This window comes from Xiphias gladius, chromosome 17, assembly GCF_016859285.1.
Source record: "Xiphias gladius isolate SHS-SW01 ecotype Sanya breed wild chromosome 17, ASM1685928v1, whole genome shotgun sequence".
NCBI lineage: Eukaryota > Metazoa > Chordata > Actinopteri > Istiophoriformes > Xiphiidae > Xiphias > Xiphias gladius.
In genome coordinates, this window is record NC_053416.1 from 22,218,983 (window position 1) to 22,236,977 (window position 17,995).

The 17,995-nt window shown below is 41.3% G+C and overlaps 1 protein-coding gene across 1 annotated transcript in view; it reads right to left on the reverse strand.

The window, feature by feature from the left end:
• srrm3 (serine/arginine repetitive matrix 3) overlaps window positions 1–17,802 on the reverse strand; it is a gene marked incomplete at its 5' end in the record, with an annotated part of 73,436 nt that extends 55,634 nt beyond the window's left edge. Inside the window, 2 exon segments of the mRNA XM_040151310.1 lie at window positions 17,617–17,739; window positions 17,742–17,802. Of these exon segments, the coding sequence (XP_040007244.1) occupies window positions 17,617–17,739; window positions 17,742–17,802 (184 nt within the window).
• Window positions 17,803–17,995: the final 193 nt, after the last annotated feature.

The window sequence follows — 17,995 nt, forward strand, 5'->3', positions numbered from 1 at the left end:
AAGGTCAGCTGAGCTGGTTTCTGCTCTTCCAGTGCTCTACCACTTGGTGCCTCAAAGGTTAGACAGACCCTCGGCTGCGCCAGAGGTGATGAATATAAGAAATGTCACCGACACCTATAAAGCTCAAGACAAAGTCGATACTGACACAGCAGCAGCTACACAGAATGCTAGAGCCTGTGTTAGAAAGCCATTTCAGGCAAGGTGGAGGGTAAAATGTCCTTCTATGGAGGCCAGGTTAGAAGAATATAACCAGAAAGGGGTTTTTCGCCTTGTTTTTATGTCAGTCATAAGCGTGGCCACCTGTCTGGCCGTGCTGGTATAAAAATAACCAAAATGATGGAACACCTGCAGTCTTTCAAGTGTTCTCAGTGGACCAAATCAAAGCCCTCACATTTGTCTGACTCTACTCCTTTGCCCTCCATTACTTGACAAAGTGACTGCATTGTAACATCTGCAGCATTAACATCGTCCCCAAACATTAGATAGACAAAGTGGGACAAAATGGCTAACCAGTTACAGTATCACCCCCTCAGTGTCACATCCCTTCTGTAGCTCCCCATATGAGCAGTAGCCATGATGGGCTTATTAATCCACAGGGAGGTAGAGGACAGAGGATGAGTCTGTCCAGGCTTGCTGTAATATCCTCTGGCCAGGCACCGTGTCTATCTGTGTACCTCCCACCCCCACTCCCTACACCAATGCCATCTGTTTCCTGCCCAGCTCTCTGGCTTAAGTCCCTGTTAAGCCTTGGTCTCTCCTGCTCCTCTCGCATAGAAAACTTGCCCCAGTCAGTCGTTATCACATCTCAGACACTAAAGAGAGCCTCTAAATGTATAATCTTCAGATAGGAATATTAAACATCACAATAGACAATGACTGTCAATCAGTATGTTTTTTTTGCAAGACGTAAAAGCAGTAACTGATAGTAGACACCTTTTTCAATGAATTACACTAGTGTGAAAACATTTCTTAGTGTGATTTTTCATGGACAATACATAATTAAACATCCAAATTTATTTTTCTAGAATGTTATTTTTTGTTTGTCAGATCATCAGTATAAGATGAAGGTTTAATTTTGAATTAATTAGAACAGATGAAATCTTCCAAATGAAGAAATTGAAAATCAGAGTAGTTTTCATTTCTGTTCATGCTGTGGGAGCCACGACTCAAATTGTCAAACTCCTGGCAGTTACGGCTCCTTACATACTGCTGTCGGTAAGCTACTGGACATAGTTATTTCTCCAAAAATTGATTAAATGTATTAAAATGTATAGAAACAGGGCGTTTGTACACTGTACACCTAGGCTGTTTTTTTCTTTTCAAATCTCTCTCTCCCCCCCGTGTCTACTGGGGCCCCATTTCAAATGCAGCATCACAGGGGGTCTGCTCTGGTCATTTCAGCTCCCTGATTGTGAAGCTAGCACACTACAGATCCTCTCATCTCAACTCAGCACATTCCCTCAGCACTCCTCTATAGTGAAGTACGTTTCAGTAAATTATTGTCTACACTCAAACTCATCTCACTTGTGTTTTAGGACTATGGTTTATTTGTGAAAGAACGGACAAGCAAGTGGCTATAAATGTATTTAAAGTTATTTTCAGGATTGATTGTAAAATTTCTGACATATCCTTGTAGATTGGTGTAGAAAAGAAAAGTAAGTTTTGAAAAAGTTCTTATTCATTTATTCAATTATTAACCTAAGTTAGCATAAAGACTGGAAACAGGGGGAGACATCTAGCCTGGCTCTGTTGAATGGTAGCAAAATCCACCTACTAGAACCTTTAAAGATCACCGATTAACATGATGCATTTTAATCCGTACTAAAAGTGTAAAACACTGATTTGCTGTTTTACGGGGGATTGTATGCCTACTTCTTGTTTGGGAGCACTAACTTCTTGGAATCTCCACTGGTTGCCTGGCAAGGTCAATCAGCCAAGAAACAGTCCCCCCCCTGTAAAACGGAAATTTACACTTTGGTTTTTGGACAGATTAAACAAACAAGGTAACATTTTAATTAGTGAGCTTTAGAGGTGTTAAAGAGTGGAATTTTTTTTTACCTTTGAACAGAGCCAGGCTAGCTGTTTTCTCCTGTTTCCACTCTTTATGCAAATGTAAGCTAACTGCTAGGTATAGCTTCATGTCTATTTTCTCATAAAAAGACAACAAGCGTATTTCCCAAACTGTCAACCTATTTCTTAAAATTACTGATAGCTGTATGTAACCACAGCCTATAGTAATGCATGAAGACCTGCAGCATGAATAGAAATTCAGTGTCAGATTCTAACACACTTAGCCTGCAGATAACTAGATCACAGATCCATTTCTTTCTCCACTCACTCACTCTAATCCTGTCCATCTCTCACATTTCCCACTTTCTGTTCGTAATCATATTTGTTGCCACTGAATAAATGTCTAACATCCGCACAAACCCTACCCTCTGAACAATCAAACAGCTGCCAAAGCTATAGGTCTATGGTCCAATGCCTTGAGTGCTTTGTGTAAACCTTGAACTGTATATTCATCACCAGGCTTCAGATGGGATAAACATAGAACTTTGAGTTGCTTTATATCTGTCTCTAGTGAGGTGTATGACCTCACACGCTTTCTAATTCATAATGTGAGCTTTAAAAGAGCCTATAGGGTTCATGGTCCACAACTTTTAGATGCATGCCCTCAAGGAGGTAGATTCTCCTGTTTCTCCCTAATGGAAAAGGCATTGGGCATGAAATTTCCCCTGACAGCTGAGTCCTTTAAACCCAGTAAAAGATCTGCTTTACACTTTGGGGTTAATCAATGGGGATGGAGGACTGAGAGTAGAATACAGATGAGATTCAGATGTATAGAAGAGGAAAGACACATTATCAGACAAAGCCAAACTCTGTCTCCATCTGTCTCTGAAGGATTCAAATTTGTGTCCTTCGTGCTTGCTTTTTGGGCTTTCACAGGTCTGTCATAAAACTCTAGGTCTGAAAATATGCATTTCCTATTGTGGAATGGGAAAGAATTGCCAGGGTGCTGAGCAGTTTGATGCTGGCATTCAGCCTTGCACCCACGGGCCACTTGCCCTCACTGAGCAAGTAAAGGTCAAACACTTTTCCTGTGGCACAGCTCTAGAGGAGGACAGGGTCAGTTGAACAACACAGTGCACTAAAATATTTCATGCACTGTAGAATATTATGTGAAGCATACTGTGGTTGACTGCATTTGTTGTTGAAATGTATTCTAGTGAAAAACATGTTATAATTCGTTTTTTACTTGCCAGTTAGATAGATAGTTCTCGACATAAAACCAAACTAGCAAAGACATTTTTAATAGATTAAAATGTGCCTCTGTAAGAGACATATTTGTATTTCTCTCTTATCTTCCTCGTGAGTCCTTCAACTCAGTGTCTTTTGAGATGAGACTGGCCACACATCCTCCCTGCCACAAAACAATTATCAACCAATAGCAACACTTCAGAGTATCAAAAGACTATAAGGTCTATACTGCTGATGTAATAAAGCTATAAAGTCTGTAAATTCCTATTGCTAAGAAAGCCAGTATTCACAGTAATAACCATTCAAAATGTGAGTCAACAAAAGCTCTTTTATGGCTATTGGGAGCCTCAGAGATAGAACGGCGTGTGTCTCAGTGTGTCTCTCTTATCAGATTGGTTAATATAAGTGGGTCCCTGTGGTAAATAGCGACTCTATATTGCCAGCGACAAATGCTCTGACTCAAACACAACAGAAATAGTAAAATGTCCCACTTTATCTCCATCTTTTCACTGAAGCCCCCGCCCGCTATCACAGCCTGTGTAACTTAACAAGGGTGAAATGGCAGCCTTGGAGGACAGCAGAGCCTCAACATCCACATACCTTCGTGTCTGCCTCCGACAACATACCTATTTCTAATTCTTCCAGCAAAGGCCCACAGGGAGCAATGAAGCCAAAAATTCTCCCAATAAGAAATTGGCGGCCAGGGTCCATAAATGTTCCCTGGATCTCTGCTGTGTGAATTGCTGCAGCCTTTTGCTGGCGTTTGGCCTTGCTGAGCTACCAGTACAGCTCTGTATCACTGTACATGTGTTTTCGTCTTCTTTATTTGAACTGCAGTCCCTTTGGCAACTAGTCCAGTTGGCTAGCTCATTATGCTCTTTTTCTGCTCTTTTCTTTTTGCATTGTACTCTCTTGAGCCGAATTTTAGTATGTACATAGATAAAGTGTGTTCTACTTTCAAAATACATAAAAGGATCTCTGCTGTGGCTGGAGCCACAACTGGAAACTGATTTCAGCCACTTTAATCAGCCTTATTAGCATAAGACCCTGAAAATGGTATAATTATACTTATGACTGAAGTTCAAACTCTACTAATTGAGGATGTTTAAGCTGGGAAACTTTGATAGTGGCATGGAACAAAAATTTCATTATAAAAGAGCTGCGACAGTATTGCGGTGTTTATGTGCATGTGTGTGTAAGACAAAAGGAGCGTCTGTATGAGCCTGTTACAAACATGGTGTTACACAGGTAGTGCAGGTGGGACAGATTAATTAAAACTACCTCTGTGTTACAGATTACCACAAACTCTATTTCAAATGCATACAACTCCCTTGATATTCATTTAGATTTAATCAAAGAATTTATTGTGATATAAGACATCTGAATCACAAATGGAAAAGTGCAGTACTACCTGCCATTATCCAACTGCTGGTAAATTCAACAAAGCCACCGGCACAGCTCCCTCAACTATGACTAAATATTAAATTGTTTCAGTTATTGATTCAGAAGTGCAGAGTGTGAACTGTTTCAGCAATTGTTGTATTTTATGATTTCATATTGACATGATGGCTCTAGAATAGACGTTTTTAGTTTGCAAATATGAGGCATGCAATTGTTGTTTTTAAAGCTGATGAAACTACCCTGCAAGTGGCGAGCTGAAACAACACAATTCCCTTATTTGTGAATGTCCACACACAGGAAAGCAAAAAAGAAACAAACAGAATAATGATACACCAGATATACCAGAGATTTCACTTCGAGCACCACCTGCACAGGTTAAATACGAGTTCTGGTCCAATTTTGGATTTCACAGTATAAAAGACAAATTGAGCTGTTTGTAAATGCTGTTATGGTAATCATGAATTGTGGTAATATAACAAACACAGATTTAAATGCTAAGGAAGAAAAGAGGAAGCAACCAACTTCTCTGTATATTCCAGTATCGAAAATTAACCACAAATCACAAGAAAATCCTAATGTACAACTGTCACCGAGTTGCAATAATTGAAAAATGATAAAATCAATATACACCTGTCAATATTTTAATCTTGCGGTTGATCGGTGAACGTATAATACCAACATTGCTAAAATGTATCAAAAATTAATCTTGCTGTCGGCAGCGGCAATTTTCCTTTCAGAGGTCTTGATTAACAGGCCTCCCATGACGCCCGTGCTTTTATTCTGTATATTGGATACACTTAGTCTGAATAATTGCTAGTGGTTGCTTAATCAAAGTAATGACAGAGGTTTGCAGACATAAAAGGAGGAGACAGTATGAGATGCCCTGTACTGACAGGGGTAATGTGTTACTTCACCATGCCTAATGTGCCACTCAGCAGACAAGATGCTTAAACGTGTCTGCAGAAATCCCACAGCACATCTGACATCATTAGCTTTAAAGCTGGAGTGCAGGAATTTTCACATATAAATGAATGTTCATTACATTCAAGCCTTTGGCAAACCAGTTCACACAATGCTGATTAAGCCTGATCAGCGCCAGGTAAATCGCTCTGTGTTTCCCAGTATACTAGTTTTGAATCTGGTGTCTGCGGCGACATTCTTGCACTGCACACTGGTAGCAACGTGTTTGATATTAACCAGCAAGTTTGACAGAATTGAAGAGGGGAGCAACAGTAGCGACGGAGACTAGGAGTATGGCGGAGCCTATGGCGGAAAAAACTGACGCCAAAACCTGCCTCCAAGAAAAGTTTCTGATGCGCCAGATTAAAAAAACAGCCTCTGCGTTCAGAGGAAAGATAATAGTCTACAGTGTTTGGGTAATTACTCTCACTGCGAGAGGGGGGAGACAAAAGTTCCGTACTACAGGTTTAACCAACCAGACTGCACCTGAATACACACAGCCCCTCACTATCTCCATTTACACCTAACCTTCATGACAGAGAGCAGACATTTAAGTCAGAGCTTTATTCCCAAAGAGACATTCACGCATTGCATTCAGGCTGCTGAAAGGTTCCTGGAATAAAAGCCTTTAACCATAATGCTGTATTATTTATTAAACAGGCTACAATTTACAGTAAATGCTTGTGTATGATTACTTCTTTACACTAGCTAGAATAAAACAGTGCATGCAACCTTACACCAGTCTGTTTGTACTGCTTATTGTCAGAAATAGGTTGTTGATTTTCCACTGGGAGGGTTCGTCGAGCAGCAGATAGAGGACTCCCTCCGCGAATACCAGTCCAATATCATGTTTGCATTCACAGTCTGGGGCTGTGCCTGGCAGACATTGTCTGACGGAGCTCCTAAATAATTCACAATCCACTAATCCATGTCCATAACCTGTAAACTCTCTCAGAAGAGGGTGGTGACCACATCCACACAGACTTCTCTGCTCTTTGAGGGGTACAGCCATGTTATGGACTCTCAGTGTCAAGTCCATGTTATGGATGCGATTTGACAAAGGGTGTTCCCTTCTGGAGAGGTTTGTCCCACCCTCTCTTTGTGTCTATTATGAGTGACTTATTTAGCCCAACTGAACTCGTGCCTGCTGCCAATTTGTGTTTGTAAGAAAGTTGGTAGTAAAATCATTTGGCATACTATATGAATATCCACACACAGCAGGACATCTGATTATTTAAAGGAAATGACTGGTGCTTTTGGAGAAACAACCCAATCGCGCATGTGTTGAGACTCAGAAACTACAGTTGTTTAAAAAAACAATAAATAATGGCAACACTGGCTCATTTTATTTTGTTCTTCTTCTTTTTATTGCAGATGTAGAGTGACAGTACCAGTTTATCAAAAGCTCAGGGAAAGCGTGCATACAAGCTGATGCCTGGGTCTGTATTTATAAAATAACCCTTGCTATTATAAATTAGGTTTATATACAACTAATTTCTGACAGCATAATGAGAAAATGTTGTTAATGAACATATTTTGAAATTCTCAGATACTTGAAACCGAATTAGTAAATGTCACTAATAATGTATTCCTTCTTTACCCGTCCAGATATCAGACCTTGCAATACAATATCCCCTCGTAGAAACTAAAGCTACAGATACAGGATCTTTGAGGCTGACACTGATACCGTAGATTAACCTATTAACTTTGAGAGTAAAAAAAATCAGGTGATGATATCCTGTATCTGCTGATATTCATTTTCTTCACACAAGCCATTACATAAGTGAACATTTTTGATAATGTTCACTTAAATTTGTTCTTTTTTAACCAAGATATGCACTGGGCAGAAAATTTTGAAAAACATACTTGTCACTACTCTCTGGTGGAAAACTATAGAATAGTGACAGCCTTTTTAAAACATATCTTTGACTTTTCCATACTTCAGTTTCTTTTCATTTATTGGTTGCTTATATATCGGCCTGACCCATTTATCGGGCAGGCTCTAGTTAGTAAGCTTTTTAATAACTACTGGATTCTGGTGTCCCAGTCCAGTGGTTTGTACGGTCACCATCCAACCTCTGCACCTCCCTGTGACTCTGGTGGGTACATACAGGTACATATGTAGCTTCACTTTAAAAAAGGCGCTGCCTGTAAACATTATCCAGGCACTCATTTTTAGGAGACACAGTTGCTATCAAACCGCTCAAAGGGAAATTTTGAACTTCAGTGACAGAGAAAAGCAAAAATCCATGATTTTTATTCCTGCCCTCAAAATTAAGAATAAAATTCATTTATATATTTAACATATTTTCTGAATTACAAATTCTACTAAGTTTAAGATAACTGCAGAGGTCTCTTAAACTGGCTAAGAGTAGGTCCTACATGACTGCAGTAGAGAAAGAGAGGTGAGTAGACAGCTGACACATGTTTTGGAGGGACTGTAGAAAATATCATCAGTCATTATGTATGTCATTATATATGTAATCTGAGGCAATATGTATAATTCAGAATAGGATAGTTTGAGTATACTATTTGCATTTGATATGAAAATTTGCTAGGATGCTATGTTTTTTGCATTTACCACAGGAGCAAACAACATGAATAAAGTTGGCTCTTATTTTGTTTGCAATCATTTTCTGCACATCTTCAGTGTATGCACCTGTCAGTATGGTACTAACTTTCTGACTTACCTCATCTATCAGCACAAGGATTTCTTTCCTGCTCAAGTTTGTTTTTCTTTTTGTTTTATTTACTGTTATTTCTTCCCTATTTATATATTTGTTATGAATTTTGTTAATTTCCCGTTAATGCTAACAGGAGATATTAATGATTTCACATCAATAAAAATGTTAATGGTTTGCTGCAGAAAATCATATCATTGAGCAAAAAGTGTGAGGATTTGTTAAAGACTCAACAGTGGGGCAGATGTAGGGTATATTTCTTTGTTCTGTTCATACAACATTTTTGTGTGTGCATTTTTTGTTTCAGTGTGTCTGAACATCACCTTTTATTCGTAAAAAAACTAAAAAGTGTCCATGTTACAAGAGCATTTAAAGGGCAAAGTAAACCTCCAGATGGAGAAGTAGCTTTGAATAACGCACAGTCTCCTACTCAGGTCTTTCTATTAAACTGGTTATTTAATATTTACAAGAGCCATTTACTCATAAGACTGACTACATTCGACCTCAAGAGAGGGAGACATTCATTAGCCACCACATGCACACGCACTGACACAGTTTTGCATAATCAGAGAGAGAGCATGATTGATTTACCCCTCCCCCATGACAGCCATATGACTCTCTCTAACAGGCAGTAGTCAGCTGATGAGCTGATCGTAACACACAAAGACTGAAGTAACAGTGTAACTCAAAACCAAGCACAGGTATAGATTTTACACTTAGGTCAATCCACCAGTACGCCAGCTCTGAGCTGACGATAAAGAGAACAAACTGATATTTTAAGTCTGGCCTGCTCTAAATAGCAGTAGACTGTGCGACAACAGCAGGCAGGGCTGATATGAATTCCCAGTATGCTCGGCAGAGAAAAGATGGAAAAGGTCAGAGCCAGCATTCATCTTCTCAGCACAGTTTTTGCTCGCAGCATCACCTTTTCTTCCTCTGCGCCCTTGGCCCTTTTCCCGTAAATAAATGGACTTCTGCCACGCAGTGCGGCTCAGCACTGATGACATTTTGTCATCTGCTAGCTTCACTCATAGTGAACCATTGTCACTTATTTCATGCAATCACTGACAATACTGTTATCCAGAGCAATTAAAACCATGTTTGTTCAAAAGACCGTACATTATCCAAATAAGTGTTACAAAGATTCAGCATAACCTAAACAGACCATAAAAACTGCAGACTGAGGCTAGCAGGGGATTATATTAGTTTACTCTCGTAAACTCTGTTACTCTCTGGTACTCTGTTTTTAATGGGTGAGAGAGGGGTTAGTTATTCACCGAACAAGCCATTACTGAGGCTGTGCCTGATTTTCTCATGTGAGACCTACTCCCTGAGTCATCATCTTATCTTTGCCAGATCCGCTCCACCACCTCACCCACTGAGGATTATGACAACTCTGGATGGGCTGCTGAGAGGATCGTTTCTCCCCCTCCTTCTTTTGCTTTATCTACAGTATCTGTCACCACGAAGGATTTAGTAGGCTTTCTGAGGAACACTAAGACACAAAAACTTTCTTGCACAACAAACACCTGCCTGCACTGAATGGCTATATGCAATAAAGCACCATCATCAATAAACCATTTACTCTATGTGTGTTTTGTACATATGTGTTTAAATCTCTCGCAACAGAGTGGAAGAAATCAAGTCTGGCTTCTGGATGCTAATTTAAAATTTCCTGCCTTTGTGGCTTTCCAACGTGCCACTGTTTGGGAGAAACACCTTGAAGCTTCCACTGAAATCCATTAGCTTGGGCTACAAATAGGAGAAGGTGAGGCTCATGTTCAAGGTGAGAGACTCACCTGACCTATCTGTCCAAAACACCAGGCGCAAGTTCGCACAGGACGCAAGTGGAATGCAATGCAGATAGTAAACCAGGCCATAGGAGAACTCTAAAATTAGAGCTGTGAGCAAACAGTAGCAAGGGAGCTGGACAACATGGGACGCTGTGATCAACAGGACCGTCACGTGGGCAGATATATGGAGGATGCTCCAAGCGAAGCTGAGCTTCCTTATCAGGGCCACATATGATATTCTTCCCAGTCCCCAGAACCTGCACATCTGGTATGGCACATAGGAGACCTGCCCACTCTGTGACTCCCAGAAACTGAGCTCGCAGCATGTCCTCTCTGGCTGCAAGGCAGCATTGATGCAGGACCGGTATGGATGGCGCCATGACCTGCAGGCTGGAAACGAAGAGGGCCAGCCTGGCAACATAACAGCAGATGATCCAGTTTGTCAGGCAAGGGGGCAAGGCTCAGAGCAGCAGCACTTGGGAGTAGTGCCTCCTGTCACCAAGAGGTAAGTGGAACATGAGAACTGACCTCGACCAGCAGTTGAAGTTCCCACAAGAGATCACCACAACCTCCCTACAGCCAGATATTCACCTCCACTAGGACATTCATTATGGCTGAATTGACTGTTCCATGTTTAGCGGGAATGGAGGCTTCTTCCGAGAGAAAGACGGAAAAGTACACAGAGCTGGTGGAAGGTGTACATCTATCCAGTGGAAGTTGGTTGCAGAGGCTACCCAGCTGTTACTGAAGTCTGCTGGGATCACAGGCTCCAAGCTGAGTAAGGCTCTCAAATACCTGGCGGAAGAGGCGGAACAAGGTGTGGGGAAGCAAGGATCCTTGGGCCGGCTACAGAGGGCTGTAGGGAGACGTCCCTACCGCTGCTCCTCCACCTCAAGATGTTCCGGGATTAAAGGAGCATCAGTTAAGGGTGGCTCCTGGCTGACAACCCTGCGCCTGGCTTAATGGCACCACTGGAGGTGCATCAGGCAGATACACCCAGCAGATGGACCCACCTGTGCTATCTGAAATTCAATCATTTCAATAATTTAGGCAAATTTACGGAAAAAAAATGTACGAAACATATTTTTAAGATGTATGAGTGTGAAAACTGTCGATGGATCGATAGCCAGATAGATAGAATCATTTTGCATTAGAAGTCAAAGTGTATTCTTCTCTGTCTGAACATATGGTTTGTGTTTCCAAAAGAGAGAATAGGGGAGGATGTGTGTATGTGTAAAGTATGTGTGTATGTTAGTTCTCTGGGGTCAGCACGGCAGATGGTTTTGTGTTCAGGGTGTGTTGGGTGCAGCAGCTGCTCTCACTGCGCCTTTCTCCATTCTTCTCACCCTCGCACCCACCCACCCACACACACACACACACACACACATATACAAACACACACAGCGCTCCTGAAAATTACAACAGGATCACCTGATGGAACTAGACACTGATCCCCTCCATTATTCATCAGCTGACCCAGAGCAGTGACATGACCACCCTAATATGCTATAAATTCCTAACACAGTGCTCTCCTGGCATCTACCACTCTCTCTATCTCTTTCTAAGTTCTCCTGTGACTTCATACTCACCTCAACAACGCAGCTACGGTTTGTCATACAAAAAGCACTATGCAGAGTATGACATCCTCCTCAAATTATGAGGGGAAAAGGCTCAAGGATGAGCAGAGTGAGTGCAGGAAAAAAAATTAAGCATTTTCACTGTTCTCCCTCCCCCCACCTCTCTTTGTCTCAGTCTGTCCCCCCTCTTTCTCTCTCTCCTCCCTCCCCTTCACCTCTGCTCTCCTGAAGAGGAACTTCAAAGGAGCTCTGAAGTCAGTGGGATAGAGGAAGGGGATCCCTGGGGGACAGTTACACACACACACACACACACACACACACACAGACACGCACAGAGTACACATACACAGAGCCCAAAGATGGCTAACAAGCAGTCAAACAGTGCCCTTTGAGCAATAACTGGGTGACAGCTTCAAACGGCCCCGACTCGAAAAGAGCGCTGTCGTTTGTCATGACTGTACTGACTTCAGTAATGCAGTTTCATGTGCCTGTTTTACCACACCTCACACACACACATTGACATGCACACACATAAACTCCACATCTAATAGAAAACATGTCTGTCTGGGAGAAAAGAATTTGCTGATTTTAATGGATAATAAGGCAAATATTTAATTAAGTAATAATAGATCTGAAGAAACTAATGAATAAAACATTCTCTTATTTAACAGTTATCAGTGTGCAAAGGACAAAGTTCATTAAAAACACCCCCAAAATAGAAAAAAGAAAGAAAAGAAAAGAAAAATGGGGTTGAATTATTCAGTTCTTAGCGCTTGATCAAAACTTTATCTAATTTTTTTCTGCTTCTTGATGAGGATGAATCTGGGGCTAAGCTCCCTTTGATCAGCAGAAGAAGCAGGCATTTGCTTGATCTTCCAAGTTGCTTAAATGCTTTCTGCGATGGGAAAAGCATCGCAAAAAGGGCTGACTTCAAACCTTACACCTTACATTACAGACATACAGATTTCCGATCCAGACTATTGAAAGAAAAACTTTGTCAGGTGTGATTTCAAGGGGACTCTAAAATGATGTACTCAGGCTAGTCTTGGCAACTTTATCCCCTTACAAGAAATCCCAGTCTGATTTGTTTATCAAAATTAGTCATACTCTATAGTTACAACAGCTTGCTCCAATATTTGTTATGGATTCAGTGCAAATGGTACAAAAATAACACAATGTCCAACATAGTTGAGTATTGGAAATATAAAAAACAAACAAACAAAAAAGATACATGTGCTCCTACTGCAAGGTAGTGAGAAATGGGATGAAACATCAAAAGCAAACTTCAAGAAGAGTCAGCCACTGAGAGAGTGTGTGTTCCTGTTTATGTGTGTGTTTACTCAAAGGAAGAGGATTAAAAATGGATGCGCTATAACATGGGGAGAGTGGTGCGCTAGAGCACTGTGACACAAGCCCTGTTGCAAATCCAGGGGTTGCGGGGTGCTAACGGGAATAATTTATCTCAGGTGCTGCAGGTGCTGCATTCTACTGGTGAACGGGCTGCTGCAGTTTCTGGTGACGACAACAACACACCACAACAATAGCAACAGCACATAGCTCATAACAGTCTCTCAAGGACCACGGCCAGTGGAGAGTGTGATGGGTATCGATATATATCAGAAAAGGGTCTTATAGCAGCTGCCAATAATCCTTCAAGTACAAGATGGCTGGAGGTTATAGCATCAGGATATCTCCTATACTGTCTGACAGGGTAGGAAGTGAAACTGTGAATTAATTTTCTTTTTGTGCTAATAAAGCCATAACACCCTCTTGATTTGGCTAACATAGACTCCTTAAGCCTCATATTACCATCAGATAAACTTTGGAATTCATTTTTACACAAATGTGTAGGTTTTGTCCTCCATAGAAGGGCATCTTTTAAAGGCGAGTATGAAGAGGAGGAATGATTACAGCAACCAAAATTATACATCTGGGTACCTAACTATTGTTCTAAGACTGATTTAAAAATATGGTGAACCTGTCCTTTCAACTACAGTAGGTGATAAAAGATTTATAACAATTTCATTAAATTGTGGATGTACTATAGTTGTGATTGGAATAAATTACATGATGTCAAAATCCTACAGGGATTTTCTAATTTTTACAACATGGCCACATTACTTCTTAATGTAGCCATTAACACTATAGACAGCAGGCTTGTCTATAGTTGAGTTTGATTTGATTTTCTGTACATTTGTTCATTTTGTCTCAGTTACACTAAAGAGGGATCATAGCAGGAACTGAGATTGTGAAAAACCACTCATTTGCTTTGTTTGTGCATCTGTAAGAGATATTTACAGCTAGTAATTATAGTAACTGTTGCTACATAATGAGGACAATAGTGTGCTACGAAATGGTGTTAAGGGTCAGAGGAAAAAAAACAGTTTAAAGGTTTCACAGGCAGTGCAGAAACAGCTGATGGAACAAAAACCAATTTGGTGTCATTTAATTTGACAAATTTAGGCTTCTTATTAGCACAACATGTCTCAAACATCTTTGTAATAAATGTTGAGAAGGGTCTAATTTCCCACCGGTGGTGCAAGGTCTAGTTCAAGCTCCTACACTGGTCACCATGATATGTTTGTTTCAAAATGGCCAGAATAAAACACAACTTCTTCGCTGCTTCATTTCCACCTTACCAAAATGACACGGCAGTAAAACTTAAATCTTTAGCTAGAAATACTCCCAAAGTGGATTTGGAATTGAGAGAGGAACACAGGCTGACAAGCTTTAAAAATAAAAACACAAACAGGAATTACTACCTGCAGTGATACCAGACAGCCCAGCTACACTGTGGTCCTTACCCTGCCAGCTGAAGTGCATTTTCAAGGAGAATCAGAAAGTGATGTTTCAGCCTGATTTTCCTATTTTTGGGAAATCGGTTTATTTGGCATGGCTTCCTTTAAATAAGCAGAGACACCCCTGCTGCGCTCTTATATTGCAGCAATTTGTATGTTGTTTTTTTTTTTAACACGCTATCAGACCACATCATGAGGTGATATCTGGCTATTGTACTTTGAAACTTGGTGAACTATACTTGCCTGAAACCCTTGAGCCTGTTAAAAACCCTAACCTTTCCATCCTCCCTGTGCCACCCATTCAACTGTTCCCCTCTCTGTCCCCCCTCCTGGCTTCACCAACAGCGGCTTTGCCCTTCAGGAGAGCTGAAGAAGAAGGAAGTGGGACAGGAGGAGGAGCAGTGTGTGTCTACCAGCAGGATGAGAGAAGAGCGCGGGGGGGGAATGCACTGAAAGTGGCTGCATGTGGCAAGGAGGGACAGCAAGGAGAACCACGGAGATGCTGCTGAGTGGGAGGAGGGGGGTATCACTGCTCATCTAGGAACAATGCAAATATGGAGCAGGCAGGAGACAGATGCTTCGTGGAGGAAGACAGACGGAAGAGGAAGATAGAGCAAGAGTGAATGACTTTTCTCTCACACCTGTGAGCAGCCACATCCTAATACAAGCTAATCCCTCTATCAGCCTCTTACCTCACCTGGGCCTATCTCACCAACAGCAGTGCGGCGCAAAATGGAAGACTGCTTTCCAAAGATACACTCAGTATTTTAGTTTGGCCAGACATCCACAGTGGTGCTCAAGTCCCATGCAGCCAAGTATTTGGTCAGCACTGTCACTGTCCTGTCAGTCACACAGCTCCTGCTGACGTTTTCTTTTTAACCGAGCAGCAAGTCACGAACTGAGCAAGCATAAGGACTGAGCCAAGCAGTCATGTGCAATTTCGGCATGGACTGCAGTAGGCATTTGAGTGAACATTTGAATTTTGTCACACTGCTGCTTATCATATTTGAGGGAGCATAATGGATGGTGAGTTTTTGTCATCAACTAGAGCTGCAGCTAACAGTTATTTTCATTATCGATTAATCTGCTGATTATTTTCTCGGTTAATCAATTAATCATTTGGTTTTGTAAATCGTCAGAAAATAGTGAGATGTCCACCACAGTTCCCAAAAACCCACAGTGACTTCTTCAAAACTGCTGGTTTGGTCTGGCAAACAGTCATAAAGCCAAACATATTTTATTTACAGTGATATAAAACAGAGAAAAGCAGCAAATCCTCACGTTTGAGAAGCTGCAAACATCAAATGTTTAGCATTTTTGCTTCGAAAAATGACAGAAATTATTCATTTTCTGTCCATCAACTAATGGATTAACAGACTGTTTCAGCTCTAATATCAATATTATCTGTCACAATGTAATAGTCAGTGTATAAAGAGACAGGTCAGATCTAGCCACAAGCACTACAACTATCACTTTATTTTCCCTATAGGGATTTAATGTGCATTATGAAATCTAATGTATTTTTTTTTTCTTTCCGTGTTCATTATTTCTGTAAGATCCACATACCATATAATATTTTGCTTACACATTTATTTTATATTTTTGATTTTATACATCAGGATTTTACACAACCTGACAACACTGCAGAAGCCATCAGCAAAGGAGTTAAATTAAGCTCACTCTGAATCTTTAAAATTTGATCCACATGTTTATGATTTAATCTTTAAGAACCTCATTAATCAAGGGCTGCAACTAACAATTATTTTAATTATCAGTTAATCTGACTATTATGTTGTTGATTGATTGTTTTGTGTATAAACTCTAGATTACCTATATTCTAATAGAATATAGGTAATTTCAAATCAATTTTCAAAAAATTCACAACAGTTTAAAAGACAAACAAAGACACAAACAAACAACAAACAACAAAGCGTCAAATCCTTTACATTTGAGAAGCTGGAACCAGCATATGTTTGGCCTTTTTGCTTAAACAAAAGACTTCAACATTATCTGATCATCAAATTAGTTTCTGATAAATTTTGATGATTTATCGACTAACCATTGCAGCTCTACATTAATCCCTAAAAGACCAGCTCTTTCAAATAATCCAGAAGCTGGCAAAATCTATAACTTCCTCGGTGCAAAGTTGTGTGCATCGGGAAATATCTGTGAATAGTTGACAGTCAGGCTGCTCGTGAGACCTGATACTTTAGCCTGCCAGCACTGGATGAGAGGATTCACACAATGTTAACAAAGTGATACCAGGTGAACCCTGTCAGCTGCTTCACTAATAAACACAAGATCGCCCTCCCCAAATGAGGAGTCTGTGAGTCAATTAAAAAAAAGCGTGTGAGAGCATAGTGTCATTTATAGGATGTACTTTTCAAGCAATTTAAAGGACAAAACTGTCTAAAATAACACAGTCCTTTCACCTGATTGACAACAGCACATGACCACATAACTCTTTAGTCTTTGTCTATTTACAAAATACTAACAAACCATCATAAAGTATTCAGCACAAAGGATATAACCATCCAGCTCAAAACAAAATTCCGTTCTAATTGCTGCTTCTTTTGGCAAGTCCCGTGTCATATAAACACACACGATGTTATGTGTGCGTATTGTATTCACTGCCCTTGTATGGCAGCATTCAAACGCTGGGTAACTCGGCAAACGACCAGGGTGTGTAAACTGAGTGGAGGCGGTTTAACCGCACAATATGCCCCAAAGTTAACAGAGATTGCAGCAATGTTCCATCGGTGACGGTGCGATCGAACGTCCCACCGCTAGCACTGGGGGGGGGGGAACGGCAGCTGGCCGCGGTGTAGCGACGGAAACCGACGAGTTATAAAACAGCACCATCTGCAAAGCGAGGAGAGGCTGCCCTGCAAAAACACGGGCTCCGGTCAGCCGCCTGTTTCTGAAGAGTCCCCCTTTATCTCCAACAAACGAACCACAGGATGAATATACGAGGCGCAGCGTAAACACCGACTCGATACGGTCATACAGTATTTATGAACCAGGAAGGGATGGGGAGCTTGTTCCTCTCCTGTGATCCCCGTTATTATCCCTGCCTCCACCAACTTGATCCTATTTGAGCTTCTTCGAAAACTCTTACCTTTTCTGCGGTCTCCTGCCTCGTTGGTGCGGGCTTTTTTTTCTGGCGGGTATCGGTGGGTATTTTTCAGTATTTTCTGTATTTCGGGATGCGTGTCGGTGCCGGTGTTGATGTTGAGCCGTGTCTTCGGTCGCTCCTCGTCTGGGTTAGCTAGCCCGCTGCCTCTGCTCGGCTTGTGGTGCTGAAGTGGACAGCGCACCGAGGAGCTTTGGGAACAAACAAAAAAAAAAAAAAAAAAAAAAAAAACCCACACTGCACCCCTTCGACCCCGCCTGCGGCACAGCGCCCCCTGCCGGACCGGAGGAGCGACGTGGAGTCGCGGGCACTGGGAGAGCGTCACCTAGCGTGGTGATCCCCCCCAGTGTTTCCGTCGGAAGGACTGTGCCCCGAGCGTGGGTCTCTGCCAGCA